At 37.1% G+C, this 12,855-nt stretch overlaps 1 protein-coding gene across 1 annotated transcript in view; it reads left to right on the top strand.

The window, feature by feature from the left end:
* The window catches only part of DCC (DCC netrin 1 receptor), a 1,221,566-nt gene that overhangs the window by 824,372 nt on the left and 384,339 nt on the right, over positions 1–12,855 (top strand). The window contains exon 8 of the mRNA XM_025365180.1: positions 6,372–6,528. Coding sequence (XP_025220965.1) covers positions 6,372–6,528 — 157 coding nt within the window. The remainder of the gene's footprint in view (positions 1–6,371; positions 6,529–12,855) is intronic.

Raw genomic sequence — 12,855 nt, 5'->3', positions numbered from 1 at the left:
GTTGTTCTGAAAGTAAAGCCTTTGTACACTCCTGAAACCTAGCTCCACACTCTCAGAGACCCTCAACTGTATCTTTCAGGCTTAGATCCTTCAGGCCCCATGCTGAAGACAACTGAGAAAGTATAGCTGGTATGAAAAGAGTAATATTGGAGGTGGCAGCAAATGCATCCTAGAGGGTGAAGCCAAGTTGGGTAGTGGGTAAGACCAAGCTGGTTTTGCCTCTGGGATCTGGAAATGGATTGAACAGCTTCTGACTCAGTGCCTTGCACACGGTACATCTTCAATTAACATTAAATGAATTAATAATTAGATGCACAAATTCATTTTATCAAAGAGTATTGAATCATTATGAAATGATTCAATTTCATAACATTATTACTATGATAGTTATTGTACAAATTAAATAGGTATCTGGAAACAGAATAGAAATCATTTAGTGAGGTGATGTGTTCTAACATCTAAATAACTTTTCTACCCAAACTTTAGAAAGGAACTCATTTGTAAGTAAGAGACTATTTCTAACTTTTCAATAGTTTACAGGGGAAACCTTGAGTCCTCAAATTAATTTCCTGTTCTCTGAGGTCAAAACTCAGGGCTTAAAAATAAATTATTATTAGCTTCATGCATAACAGTAGGAACGTGATAGATATTCCATCAATATTCATTATTCATTTTTATCTAAAATGTACCTACCCAATACATTATTTTATGTGTGTGAGGTAATGCATGTTAATTAACTAGATTTTACTATTTCACGATATATATATGCCTCAAAGTATCGTGTTATACAGCTAAAAGCATACAATGTTATCTGGCAATTAGAAAACAAATAAATAAATGATTATGTAGTGAGATTTTATGGAGTACATTAACTTTCATCTCATATTAAGATAAAAAATGGTTTCAAATAACTATTTTATAAAATAACTTACTTTTTCTAAAGTTCTTAATCCACTACCACAAAAAGTCATGATTCGTTCCATTTTGAAAATAATGTAACGTTTTAGAAAAAAAATTATTCATTGTAAGTTTTAATTATACACAGCCATGCTTCTTTTTTTTGATAATTTTGTGAAATTACTTTATGAACTATAAAAACTTAACTATAATTTGGGTTTATCCACTTCTTCATTTAGACAATAAAAAGCTAGAGTTTGGTGTCAAGGGAAAAACAAGAAAAAAAATCAAAAGGAGAAATGATAGTTGTTTGCTCTTAGGCAAATGAAGTGTTTCTGTTATTTCACTGATAATATCTATTTACATATTGTTTTTATTAAGTGGTTAAGATGCAGACTAATAAAAGAGATGCAGCTAATAAAGCAGCTAGTTGATTTGGTGGCTACATTTGTAATATTTTAGTGAGCAACATGGGGAATGAAACAAGGAAACAGGTCTGTTGGCTTGTTTGAGGTTTAATGTAAATTAAATATTTTTGTTGTTATGAATACCTCTTTCATATACATCATAGGGAATGAAGGTTGTGGACTATCAATAAGCTCAGATAAAAATTCGTGCTCATAAACACTGTATAATAACGTGACAGAAAAAGTCTTTGGTATGTAGAAAAATTGAAGCTTTATTTAAAAATTAATCCAATAGTATCATTGTTACCAAGGCTATTGCAGGGGCCTAAGCAAAATGTTATTATTTTTTGGCTTCAAAACTATATATATTTGGCTTTTCATTATCTATAAAAATTATCACTCTTTCCTGGATTTGGCTATTATTAAAAATTTTTTAAAGGTGTTCTTTAAAGAAAAAAAAGACTGTCATTATAGTGTGGCAAATTCGCCGCCTCTTCTCCATGACAACAGATAAAGAAGCTGTAGCTATGGCAACAGTAATGGGCCAGAGAGATTAGGGCCAGACTGGAGATTAGGCCTCCAAGAGCAAAGAAAAGAAGTCCTGATTGGTTCTTTATTGAGACTTTATTTGAAGGCAAGTTACTGTTGAGAGAAAGCATGGAGGATTAGTAAGAACAAAATTAATTCCCCTGTATAAGATAAGAAGCCATTCCTTTGCTAAAACTGTGTTCCTCCCTTTTAATATAACGCCTGTTTAAATTGAGGTAAAGAGTCCGTGATTAATTCTATTCTGAGCTTTGTGCCATGTGAGTCTAGACCAGCTCTGTGAGAAGACACTCCCTGAAGTCTAAGGAGAAGACAGGGAGGATCATCTGCCTGCTTGCCATTGCCCCTTGCCCTCCTCTCTGGCACTCCCTGGGTGGATGGAGATGCCAACTAGTTTGTGATGTTGACATCCTGTAGGAATGAGGTGCTCTTGGAGGAACAAGATTGGAAAATTTCCTTTGTTTATATAAAACTTATTTGTCTAACTTCTTGAAAATTCCAGAAAGCTTTCATCAAGTTATTATTAATTATATGTTTAAAAATATTTTTCTCAAAAATCTAGTAAGGATCCCATTTTTTAATAACTGGTAAGTTATAGAGGTAGTAAATTTTGAGTAAATATACTATCTATAATTTCAGATTGATATACTGATGAAGGAGGGATTTTTTATTTTTTAAATAATAAATTTATAGGAATGAGAATGTTTGGCCTAATGCTTTGAATTTTTTTAAAAGGATTTTGCCACATTTACTTCTGAACATGTAGTGCTCACACACACTTCAAAAGAGAGCCTGTGAGAGTGCCACACCCTGGCCGACGTGAGATATTCACCTTCTTTAAAGTGGCCTCTGATTGATTTTTTTTCAGGCTTTACTTTAATGTGTATTTCTTGCCTTATTTGTCAAGTTGAACCCCACTTTTCAATAAGATGATTTATTATTTTAAAGATTTAAAAACATGCTTTTTAATATTATGTCACTTGGTTTTTATATATTTTCCAAATACTCTCAGTCAGTCTTTCCACGGGAAACAATACCTCAACTAAACCAAGAGGGAAAGTAGGAGTTAGGAAGATGAGTGCGAGGGGCTGGTTAAGGTGTGGGATCTGCTTTTGTGAAGGCCCTAGAGAATTGCAGGGTGCTCAGCATGAGGAGAACATTCTTAATGTAGAAGCATCAAGAAGCCAAGGAGCTTCCACATAAGCACCATGAGAACAATGGCTTCGTCTGCTGTTCCCCACTCTCTCCTCTGCACTTAGACAAGGAGGACAGGTGATCTGAGCTGTTTGAATATTTGCTGAGTGAGCAGAGCTACTGATCACCGCTAACTGCACCTCTGCAAGCCTCTGCCCAAAGGTATTTTCTGTCTTGCTGTAGGAACACACTAGACCATTGTTTAGGAAAGTCATAAGCCCCTGGAATCACCCTCAACAAATGATGGAGAAGGAGTAGGTAGACAAATACCCCTATCTGCTCCCCTGAGGGATGATTAACTCTGAGGCATGTCCTATACTGACTCCCAGAGTCCCTGATGGAATTGCCCTTCAGTTTCCCACAGGAATAACCATATAGATAACCCACTCTTCCGATAGGTCCCTCCCTGCCCTGTCTCACTTCCTGACTCCCTGCTGGTGTTTCTGGGATCATTTCCCAAATGTAGGACTTGCACGAAAGTCCTTTTCTGAAGCCTTTTTATGGAAAAGTCACCCAAGACCCATGGTCAGCAGGAGTCAGGCCAGCAAGCTAATTAAGAAGTTTGGAGCTTTCCCTGAAGAGGATGTGTGGAGGAAAAATAAGTAGTAGAGTGACATGATTTATACTTTTATAAGCTCATTCTGGATGCTACACAGAGAATATATTTGAGGAAGGTGATTTTAAGGAAGTCAGAGGAGCTGGGGAACACTTGTGGTAATTCTAGTGAGAGACAACGATGATGTCAATGGAAGCGTGGCGATGGAGATGCAATAGCGTGGGTAGATTAATGAGATTTTCAGGAGCAGGGAACTCTAGCATGCAGTGAGTGAAGGAGAGTCAGGAATTAGGGATGGGCTTCGGGTTTCTGGGCTGTGCAGCTGAGAGGACAACTTGAATATCACCCAGGGGGGAGAAGCAGGCTGAGGGGGAGGGAGAGAATAAATTCACTCCAGTGTGTTAGTCTGAGCTGCCTGTGATTTGTGGAAGTAAAGGTTTTTGTCAAGAAGCTTAATATCACCCATATTTTTGAGAGAGATACTCCATCCCCAGGCATCAATCTTTTCCCCTCCCTCACCACTCTGCTATAAAAGATTGACTAACTCACTGCCACTCTTCCATTTTTTTCAAATACTGTACTGATCCGGAGAGTAAGGCGAAATTTTATCTACAAAGAAATAGTCAAAGAATCTGGAGTCAGAAATAGCTTCAAATACTTCTGTTTTTTTGCGATTCTTTAAAACCTCTCTTTCTCTGTATAACTAGTAAGAATTGTAAATTGATAAGATTTCTGGAACTATTAGGAAACGGCGTATTTCCACTCCCCAGATGATTTTTTCTAGCTAGCAGAAGTTTAACTCATCGCAGTAATACCACTCAGCCAGTCCCTATACAAAGTGAATGCAAAAATGAAGACTAACTTTGATAAAGACTAGGGAAAATGGACTACAAAAGCCAGTTTGAACATTTCACATCTGCAAATGGATACCTGTGATTTGTGACTAGAGATCATCTGTCAAGATGAAACACATATTCCCTAGACTTGAGAACTTTAACAAACATGAAGAAAACAGAGTTATTGCAGGAAAGATGAATTACGAATTCACACACACCCAAGCAGACACACACTACAAAATACACATGCACATATGTAATAGAAAAACCTCTCTGACATATTACTAATTCTCCCAATATGTGAAAAGACAGTTTTTTAATTGAGGATAATTCAAAGTTGTTCCTACAAACAAGTCCATGAAAATTGCTTCTACTTTTTGTTAACTTTAATCAACTTTTCATTTCTGCTCTTAATTTTCTATGGTCTTAAAAAATACATGAATAACAACTTCAAATTGTTTCTGAACAGGCTGAGAGAGGTGGTTCATGCCAGTAATCCCAGTACTTTGGAAGGCCAGGACAGGTGGATCATCTGAGGTCAGGAGATCAAGACCAGCCTCGCCAACACAGTGAAACCCTGTCTCTACCAAAAATACAAAAATTAGCTAGGTGTGGTGGTGTGTGCCTGTAATCCCATCTACTCAGGAGGCTGAAGCAGAAAAATTGTATCAGAACAGTGTAGACATGTAGACAGATACTGACAGGAATAAGGTTTTGTGATAACTTTTTGGTTACCTGAAGCATTTATGAATACAGGTAAGTCCATGGCTATGTAATACAATGTTGAAGTCTCCATTGGCTTAACTTCCAAATTAGTGCTTTACTAAACTCAGTGTCAGTGTATGTACACCTACTTGGTCTGTGTCTTTTGTACTATGAAACATATTTTAACTATGAAATGAATATTTTAAAGAATCACCTTGGGGCCAGACATGGTGGCCCATGCCTGTAATCCCAGTACTTTGGGAGGCCGAGGTGGGTGGATCACTTGAGGTCAGGAGTTCAACACAGCCTGGCCAACATGTCAAAACCCCGTCTTTACTAAAAATACAAAAATTAGCCAGGCATGGGGGCATGTGCCTGTAATCCCAGCTACTGCAGAGCCTGAGGCAGGAGAATCACTTGAACCTGGAGGCAGAGGTTTGAAATCATGTGACCTTACTGTATATTAAAACTATATGATCACATTTTTTTTCTACAGTAATAACTGCCCCCAACCTTGTAAAATCCTGGAGATTGTGGCCCTCTTAGTTCTTCTTAGAACTCTTCAAAATGCCAATAGGTTATCTTTGACAAATAGTCACTGTAAATTTAGATTTCTATTTAGTATATCTTGAGTTTATCTTCTGAAATGTAATACTGTCTTTTACTTCAAATATAGATGCATGAGTTTATTCATTTATTCGTTTATCCATATTCTTGCTTATTCAACCTCTGCTTCATTCCAGAAACAATTCAGGGAAATATTAATTACTTAAAATAATTTGTCTCTTACCAAAGACATTTTCTATTATCAGTTAATGTCATGAGAAGTGTAATCCTTTTACAATATTGAATCATATTATCCACAGTTCTGAAGTAAGGTTTTTCTAGAACTCAAGTGCTTGTTAAAAATTCACATTGCCAAATTTCTCTTCCCTTTTCTTGCCTGAGCAGACATTTTTTCCCTGATTGTCATAGATCCCATGGGTAATAGAAATTGGACATATAAGCAGCGGAATCATATACATGTCATTAGCCACACTTTAAAACCCAAGAAAAATGAATATACCTTTTATTCCATTTAATGTGTGCATTCCCTTGGTTTTTTTCCTTCCTTTAGAATCAAGGTGACTATAACATGGAGATGCTTCCTAATAGGTTGGATATGCCTTCCTACCGAATTCTTACCTATGGCACTGACACCTCTGATAGCCTCCTCTTCTTTCTCCTTAGCTATCCCAAGCTCCAGTGTCCTCCCTTCAGCTCCCAGAGATGTGGTCCCTGTCTTTGTTTCCAGCCGGTTTGTCCGTCTCAGCTGGCGCCCACCTGCAGAAGCGAAAGGGAACGTTCAAACCTTCACGGTCTTTTTCTCCAGAGAAGGTGACAACAGGTAGGTGATGCTACCAATAAAATTCAACTTAATCTGTCATCTCTTTAAGTCAATACCATTGGGTAATGGCAGGAGGAGATCTTGGGGAGGAACTTTGGAGAGACTGTGAAATCTCTATTATGTCCTTCACTCATTTCCCATTGGAGATGTGCATTTTTAAAAAGCAGTGTTGTTGACACACTTGTAATCCCAGCACTTTGGGAGGCTAAGTTGGGTGGATCACCAGAGTTCAGGAGTTCGAGGCCAGGCTGACCAACATGGTGAAACCCTGTCTCTTCTAAAAATACAAAAAAGTAGATGGGCGTGGTGGTGTGCACCTGTCATCCTAGCTACTCGGGAGGATGAGGCAGGAGAATTGCTTGAACATGGGAAGTGGAGGTTGAAGTGAGCCGAGATTTTGCCACTGCACTCCAGTCTGGGCAACAAAGATGCCCCCTATCAAAAAAAAAAATGGTGAAGACACAGACATACCCATATTGCCTTATACTAAGATTATTCATTACTGTGAAGAAACAGGCATTTGTTTTAGTGTTATTTCTGCAACAATTTGTGATCTTATGATGCCTCCTAAGTTCCTTGGATTTCAGTGTGTGCAGCTGTGAAAACTGGAAGCAATGATTCTTGCCCAATCATCTTCATGTTTTTGTATGGATTTCCTGGAGGCACCTTAAATTCAACCTGCCCAAAACATACTCACTGTCTTCTCTTTATGTATATTTTTCCTTTCTTTTCTTAGTTTATGTTGGTATCTTCCATCCTCATTGACCAAGCAAAAAATTCATGCCATGTTTTACTGACTGCTGCCTCCCAACACTACATTCCTCATGAATTCTTGTCAGCTTTACCTTGGCCACAGTTCAGCCATGCTTCCTTTATTCTGTTATTTTCAACATCTTTACCTGATCTCTGGGAATCGCTCCTCACCTGCCAATCTATCTTCCTCACTGTTTGTAGTTATCTTTTTGAAATACAGTTTTGATCACTCACTCCACTGCCCCAAAGTGTGACTGTTCTTAAATACAATAAAATTACTATACAAAGACATGTACATGGAACTTCAGATTTCTTTCAATGGAAGTCTAGCCCCAGTCTATCCTTATCTATATCTATCTGTATGGATATATGTAAAAGTGTGGTTTCTATAATCTGTAATGGTTAAAAAATTTTCACTCAAGTCACAAGAGCTAGATTTGAAAATGGTCCTATTTATCAAATTGTGATGTTTCTGTGTTTAATAATGTATTAAATATGAATAATACTTTTTTGCTAGAAGGAATAAAAGGAAGATAAATTCTACCTGTTAGCATTGCTATGAGAACTGAGGGAATTCAGGCAAAGAATTCAGGGCAGTTCCTCCACACAGGCAGAATGGAAGGACTCAGAATAGTGTGAACTCTGAGACAATGTGGAAAAGAAGCTGAAATTAAGGCTCAAAGAGTAGGAAGAAGGAGGATGAGGAAAAGAAAGGGAAGGAGTAGGGGAAGGAGAAATTGTTGAAATTTCTGTTTGAGTGAAACATTTATTTTCATAATTGTTTACAGGCCTGCTTATCATACAGTTTTGTCCTTTCCTCTTCTATTGAACTTCTTCTTATCTTTCAGTTCTAAGCATCAATGTACCCCCTTGGCTACTCACTCCCATGGTTATACCGTGAACCTTGACAACACTAATCACTGCAACCTCTCATGATCTGAGTTTCAAATCATATTCTTGCCTCACTCTCCAGACTCTTGTCTTAGTATCCTTTATTTAGAACTCTGAATACAACGAAACTTTGATTTCACAGAGACCTGCAATCCGTTGATCCTATCCCTTATCTTTCCTGTTTATCTTCACTTATTCCATAGCTACAATTCCATAGCCAGTAAACACAGCAATTAAATACTTGCTGACTTGCATCAACGTTTTGCCTGCTACTCTCATTTCGTATTACTTGCTTAGCAAAAACCAACTCAAGTAAATGTAACTTTCTACCTACTCTTTACTTGTTCTCTTGTAGCTGAATATAGCTTGAGGAAAAGGTATAACTGGGATGATTCGTCTCACTTTAAACCCAAGCGACTAATCTCATGTTGCCCATTAATGCTACTGTCAATTATACTACATTTATCAGACAGCTTCTCTCACATACACTACTAATGATATTTCATGCCTTTTTCTCTCTTCTCAAATCTCCAAAACTGCACCCTTTCCCACACTCTTAGCTGACCTTGATTTTAATTTCATGTAATATAAGAAGGGGAATTCTACATGCTTTCATATGTGACATTATTTTTCACCCACATGTGTCTTTAAGCATATAATCTGTCTTTCCTCAAATTTCCATAAAATAACTGCCTGTACTCTCTAAAGCCAAACCTTCGCTTGTGCACAAGATCCCATTTTTTCTTATAAAAGAGCAAATCTTCAGCCATTCTTTCTCTCTTCTGTATCATCAGTTCTTCCCCCTAAGGTGAATTACGTCTATCAGCACGTCAGCATGCAGTTGGATCTTCCATTACAACAAATTCTGCTTCAATCTCACTTTTCTTTCCTCTACCACTCCATGCTCTGTTCTCTTTCATAGGAACATTCCTTGAATTGTCTAACTTCACTCCAATATCTTACATCATATTCCAATAATGATTTTGTCCCTAGAATGTAATAGCAACTGCTCTTATCAAAGTTCAACAATAACCTCCTGTTGCTAACCCAGTAGTCAATTCCTAGTCTTCACATTACTTGAGCAGTCAGCAAATTTTGTCACATTTGATCCTTTTTCCTTTGGTGAGACTCATTCTTCACTCAGTTTTCTATTGCACATGCTCTCCTCATTCTACTCTGGCTGCTTATTTTCAGGCTCTTTTTACTTTTTACTACCAGTTTCTCTGATCTGTACGTATCAAATTGCTTCAGGACTCAAGCCTTTAATCCACTTCTTAACTTTATATTCTGTGAATATGTTGATGTATTCCAAATTTGTATCTCTGGTCCTAACTTTTTTACCTGAAATCCATATTCATATACACATTTTCCTACTTGATTTATCAACGTCAATGTCCCATGGGCATCTAAGACTTATGAACAAAACCAAACACCTGTTATCCTTCAACCCCAATGCCTCCTCACCAAATAGTTTATCATTCCAGAGTTCCCCCCACCTTTGAAATCTTCATATTTCTCATTAATCAGACCAAAATCATTGGAATATTTCTTAGCTCTTAATTAATTCTTAATTCTTATTAAGGAATCCATCATCAAGTCTTGGCAGTACCATCAAAATATATCTTGAATTCATGAAATAATATACCAGATTTTGTTATAAAATAATACTGGAAGACTGGCTATGATTTTATATTCTGAGCTGAGTTATGGGAATAAAGCAATTCATCATATTATTCTGCCTAATTTTATATTGTTTAAATTTTCATGATAAACAATTAAAATCAATAAAGAAATAAAAACAACACATGGCCAGGCACGGTGGCTCATGCCTGTAATTCCAGCACTTTGGGAGGCCGAGGCAGGTGGATCATCTGAGGTCAAGAGTTTGAGACCAGCCTGGTCAACATGGTGAAACCCCGTTTTCACTAAACATACAAAAATCAGCTGGGCGTGGTGGCACGCACCTGTAATCCTTGCTACTTAGGATGCTGAGGCAGGGGAATTGTTTGAACCTGAGAGGTGGAGGTAGCAGTGAGCCAAGATCATGCCACTGCACTCCAGCCTGGGTGACAAAGCAAGACTCTGTCTCAGAAAAAAATAAAATAAAATAAAAAATAAAAAAATAAAAACAGAAACAAAACGTATACTGAGTCTTACCACTTCTTACCCCCTCCTTAAGTACAACCAAGTCTTATTGGAACTACTGCAGTAATCTCCTTAGTCTAATCTTACCATAGCAGCTGGAGTAAACCTTTTAAAACATAAGTTAGAGTATGTCATTCTTCTGCTTCAAAACCCTGTGCTGACTGTTTGTCTCATTCACAGAATTAGTAGAAGTCCTTGTTCTTGTCTCTTGTTACCTCTCTAACCTCATCACGTAGCACTTTCCTTATGTTTCCTAAATATCCAAGAATCCGCCTCTTTTGAGATCTTTACGCTTGCTCTTCAGTTTGCCTAGAATGTTCTTCTCCTCAGAGATCCACATGGATCATTCCCTAATTTCTACCAAATCTTTGCTGCAATGTCAAGTTCTCATGGAAGTCTTTCCTGACCTCTGGCACTCCCTATGTACTTCTTATTCTTATTTTTCTCCATAGCCTTTATTACCTTCTACTTACAAATTTTGTTTCCCTAATCCCCTTTCTCCTCACCAGAATGTTATCTTCCTATGGGCAAGGCTGCTTTATCTTCTTTATCCACTGAGCTATTTTTCGACTTGATGCCTTAACTGAAATGTCAATTACTGTGTGGAACTCTCTATAGTCCTCCAACTCAGAATTCACCAATTTCGCCTTTAGCTCACCCCTTCATTTTGATTACATTACTGTTATGGCCTTTGCCACCTTTAATCAAGTTTGACGTTTGGTTGAGTACATGTGTATTTCTTTTCGTGATGATTGAGACTACATCGTATTCATAATTTCATGCTTAAGTGTCCAGTATCATGCCTCATGTAAACATACACTGATCAGAACTGATATGGTAGAGTAGGCAGAGAGATATGATATTTTTGATAGTTTTTTTTTTTTTTTACCAAATAAAATAAATTGTGTTACTGAGGAGGATGAATAAGCTGACTACAGTTAAATAAAAACTTTAATTCCAAAAAAGTCGATATTAAAATTTTATTCTAATATCTCCATTTATTTTGATTTTTCTGACTCTCAACTAGAGCCATAAAATATGCCACTGTCTCTGAGCTGTGATGTTTGTTTGTTCATGTAGGTTTATTTAGCTGCTTGACACAATACCTTTCTAAAAGGTATTGAATTTAACATTTCTCTCAGATTAGCAATAACTTTGTCAGGAAAGTTATTCTAACTCAGATCATCACGAATCTTTCTGACTGGTTAATGGTGTAGATAATGCAAGTGCCATAATTCACATCTTTTTATCCAACCCCTTGGGGTGCTTTTATTTCATAAGTTAAAGAGCAGCATATATTCCAAAACATGAAAGGTAGAATTTGCAGTGAAGTAATTGCTTCGTAGATATCTAGCTATCCCCTCTTAGTACCTAAAAATCATTAGGAATGAAAAGTGATCTTTGAGATCATAGTCTAACTTCCTGCTACCTAAACATTCAGAGACCAATGCTCAGAGGAAAGTCTCATGCCCAAGGCCACAGTTTTATCATCAACAGTGACAGCAAGTATTTATTGGGCATTTACTATGCCAGATACCAGGCTAAGCATCTTACATAAAGTATGTTTACCAAGATGAGACTTAAAGAAGAAGTTTATACTTCCATTATACAGCTAGTAAGTAGTAGAACTAGAATTTAGTGCAGCCCATAATCCAAAGCAGGCACTCTCAATCCCATTTTCATCTTACTTCCTTAGTGGATTAACCTGGCAGAGAACTAAATGTTCTTGAGATTTATAGAATTATGACATGCAATTCTTTTATATGTTTCTTTCCAATAATTTTTTGACTTAATGGCTAAGTTTATTTGCATTATACATTTACCGGTAATAAAACACACTAGTGAGTTTTTATTGTATTTCTTTTGAGAGGTGAGGTCTTGCTATGTTGCTCAGGATAGAGTGCAGTGGTGTCATCATAGTTCATTTGCAGCCTCAAACTTCTGGGATCAATGGATTCTCCCACCTCAGCCTCCTGAGTAGCTAGGACTACAGGTGCATGCCGCCACACCTGGCTAAGTTTGTGTATTTTATATATATATATATATCACATTATACTTCTCATTTGTAGCTAGAATGACTTATGAAGTGTAACACAGTATAGCCAAAATGTTAAGGCTATGTGGCTGTGGAATTGAACTGCCTGGGTTCAAATCCTGGCTTGGTATTTTGCCATCTGTGTGGCTTTGGGCCAATTACTAGTGACTTTGTTTTCTCATGTGGAATAGTAATAGTATCTGATGTATAAGGTTGTGATGAGTATTAAATGAAGTTAAATAAAAGCACCTGAAACACTTGCTGTTTGTTTGGTGTCCACCCAAAACATTTCATTCTTATTAGCTAGTGCCATGTGCAAATCATCATATGGGCTTAAAATTAAAATAACTGAAATACAAGGGTGTTTCTTAGCCCTTATTTAGAGAAGACTTTATTGCTTTCACAGCATTCACCCATTTGATCCTCAGATAAGGTATTTATGATGATCTCCATTTCACAAATGAGTATGCCTTTCTCTGTTCAGAAAGACTGAAAAATATTGC

Source organism: Theropithecus gelada, chromosome 18 (assembly GCF_003255815.1).
Source record: "Theropithecus gelada isolate Dixy chromosome 18, Tgel_1.0, whole genome shotgun sequence".
Classification (NCBI taxonomy): Eukaryota; Metazoa; Chordata; class Mammalia; order Primates; family Cercopithecidae; genus Theropithecus; species Theropithecus gelada.
Note: the sequence above shows the minus strand (reverse complement) of the source record. Positions and strands in the feature narration are given on the sequence as shown.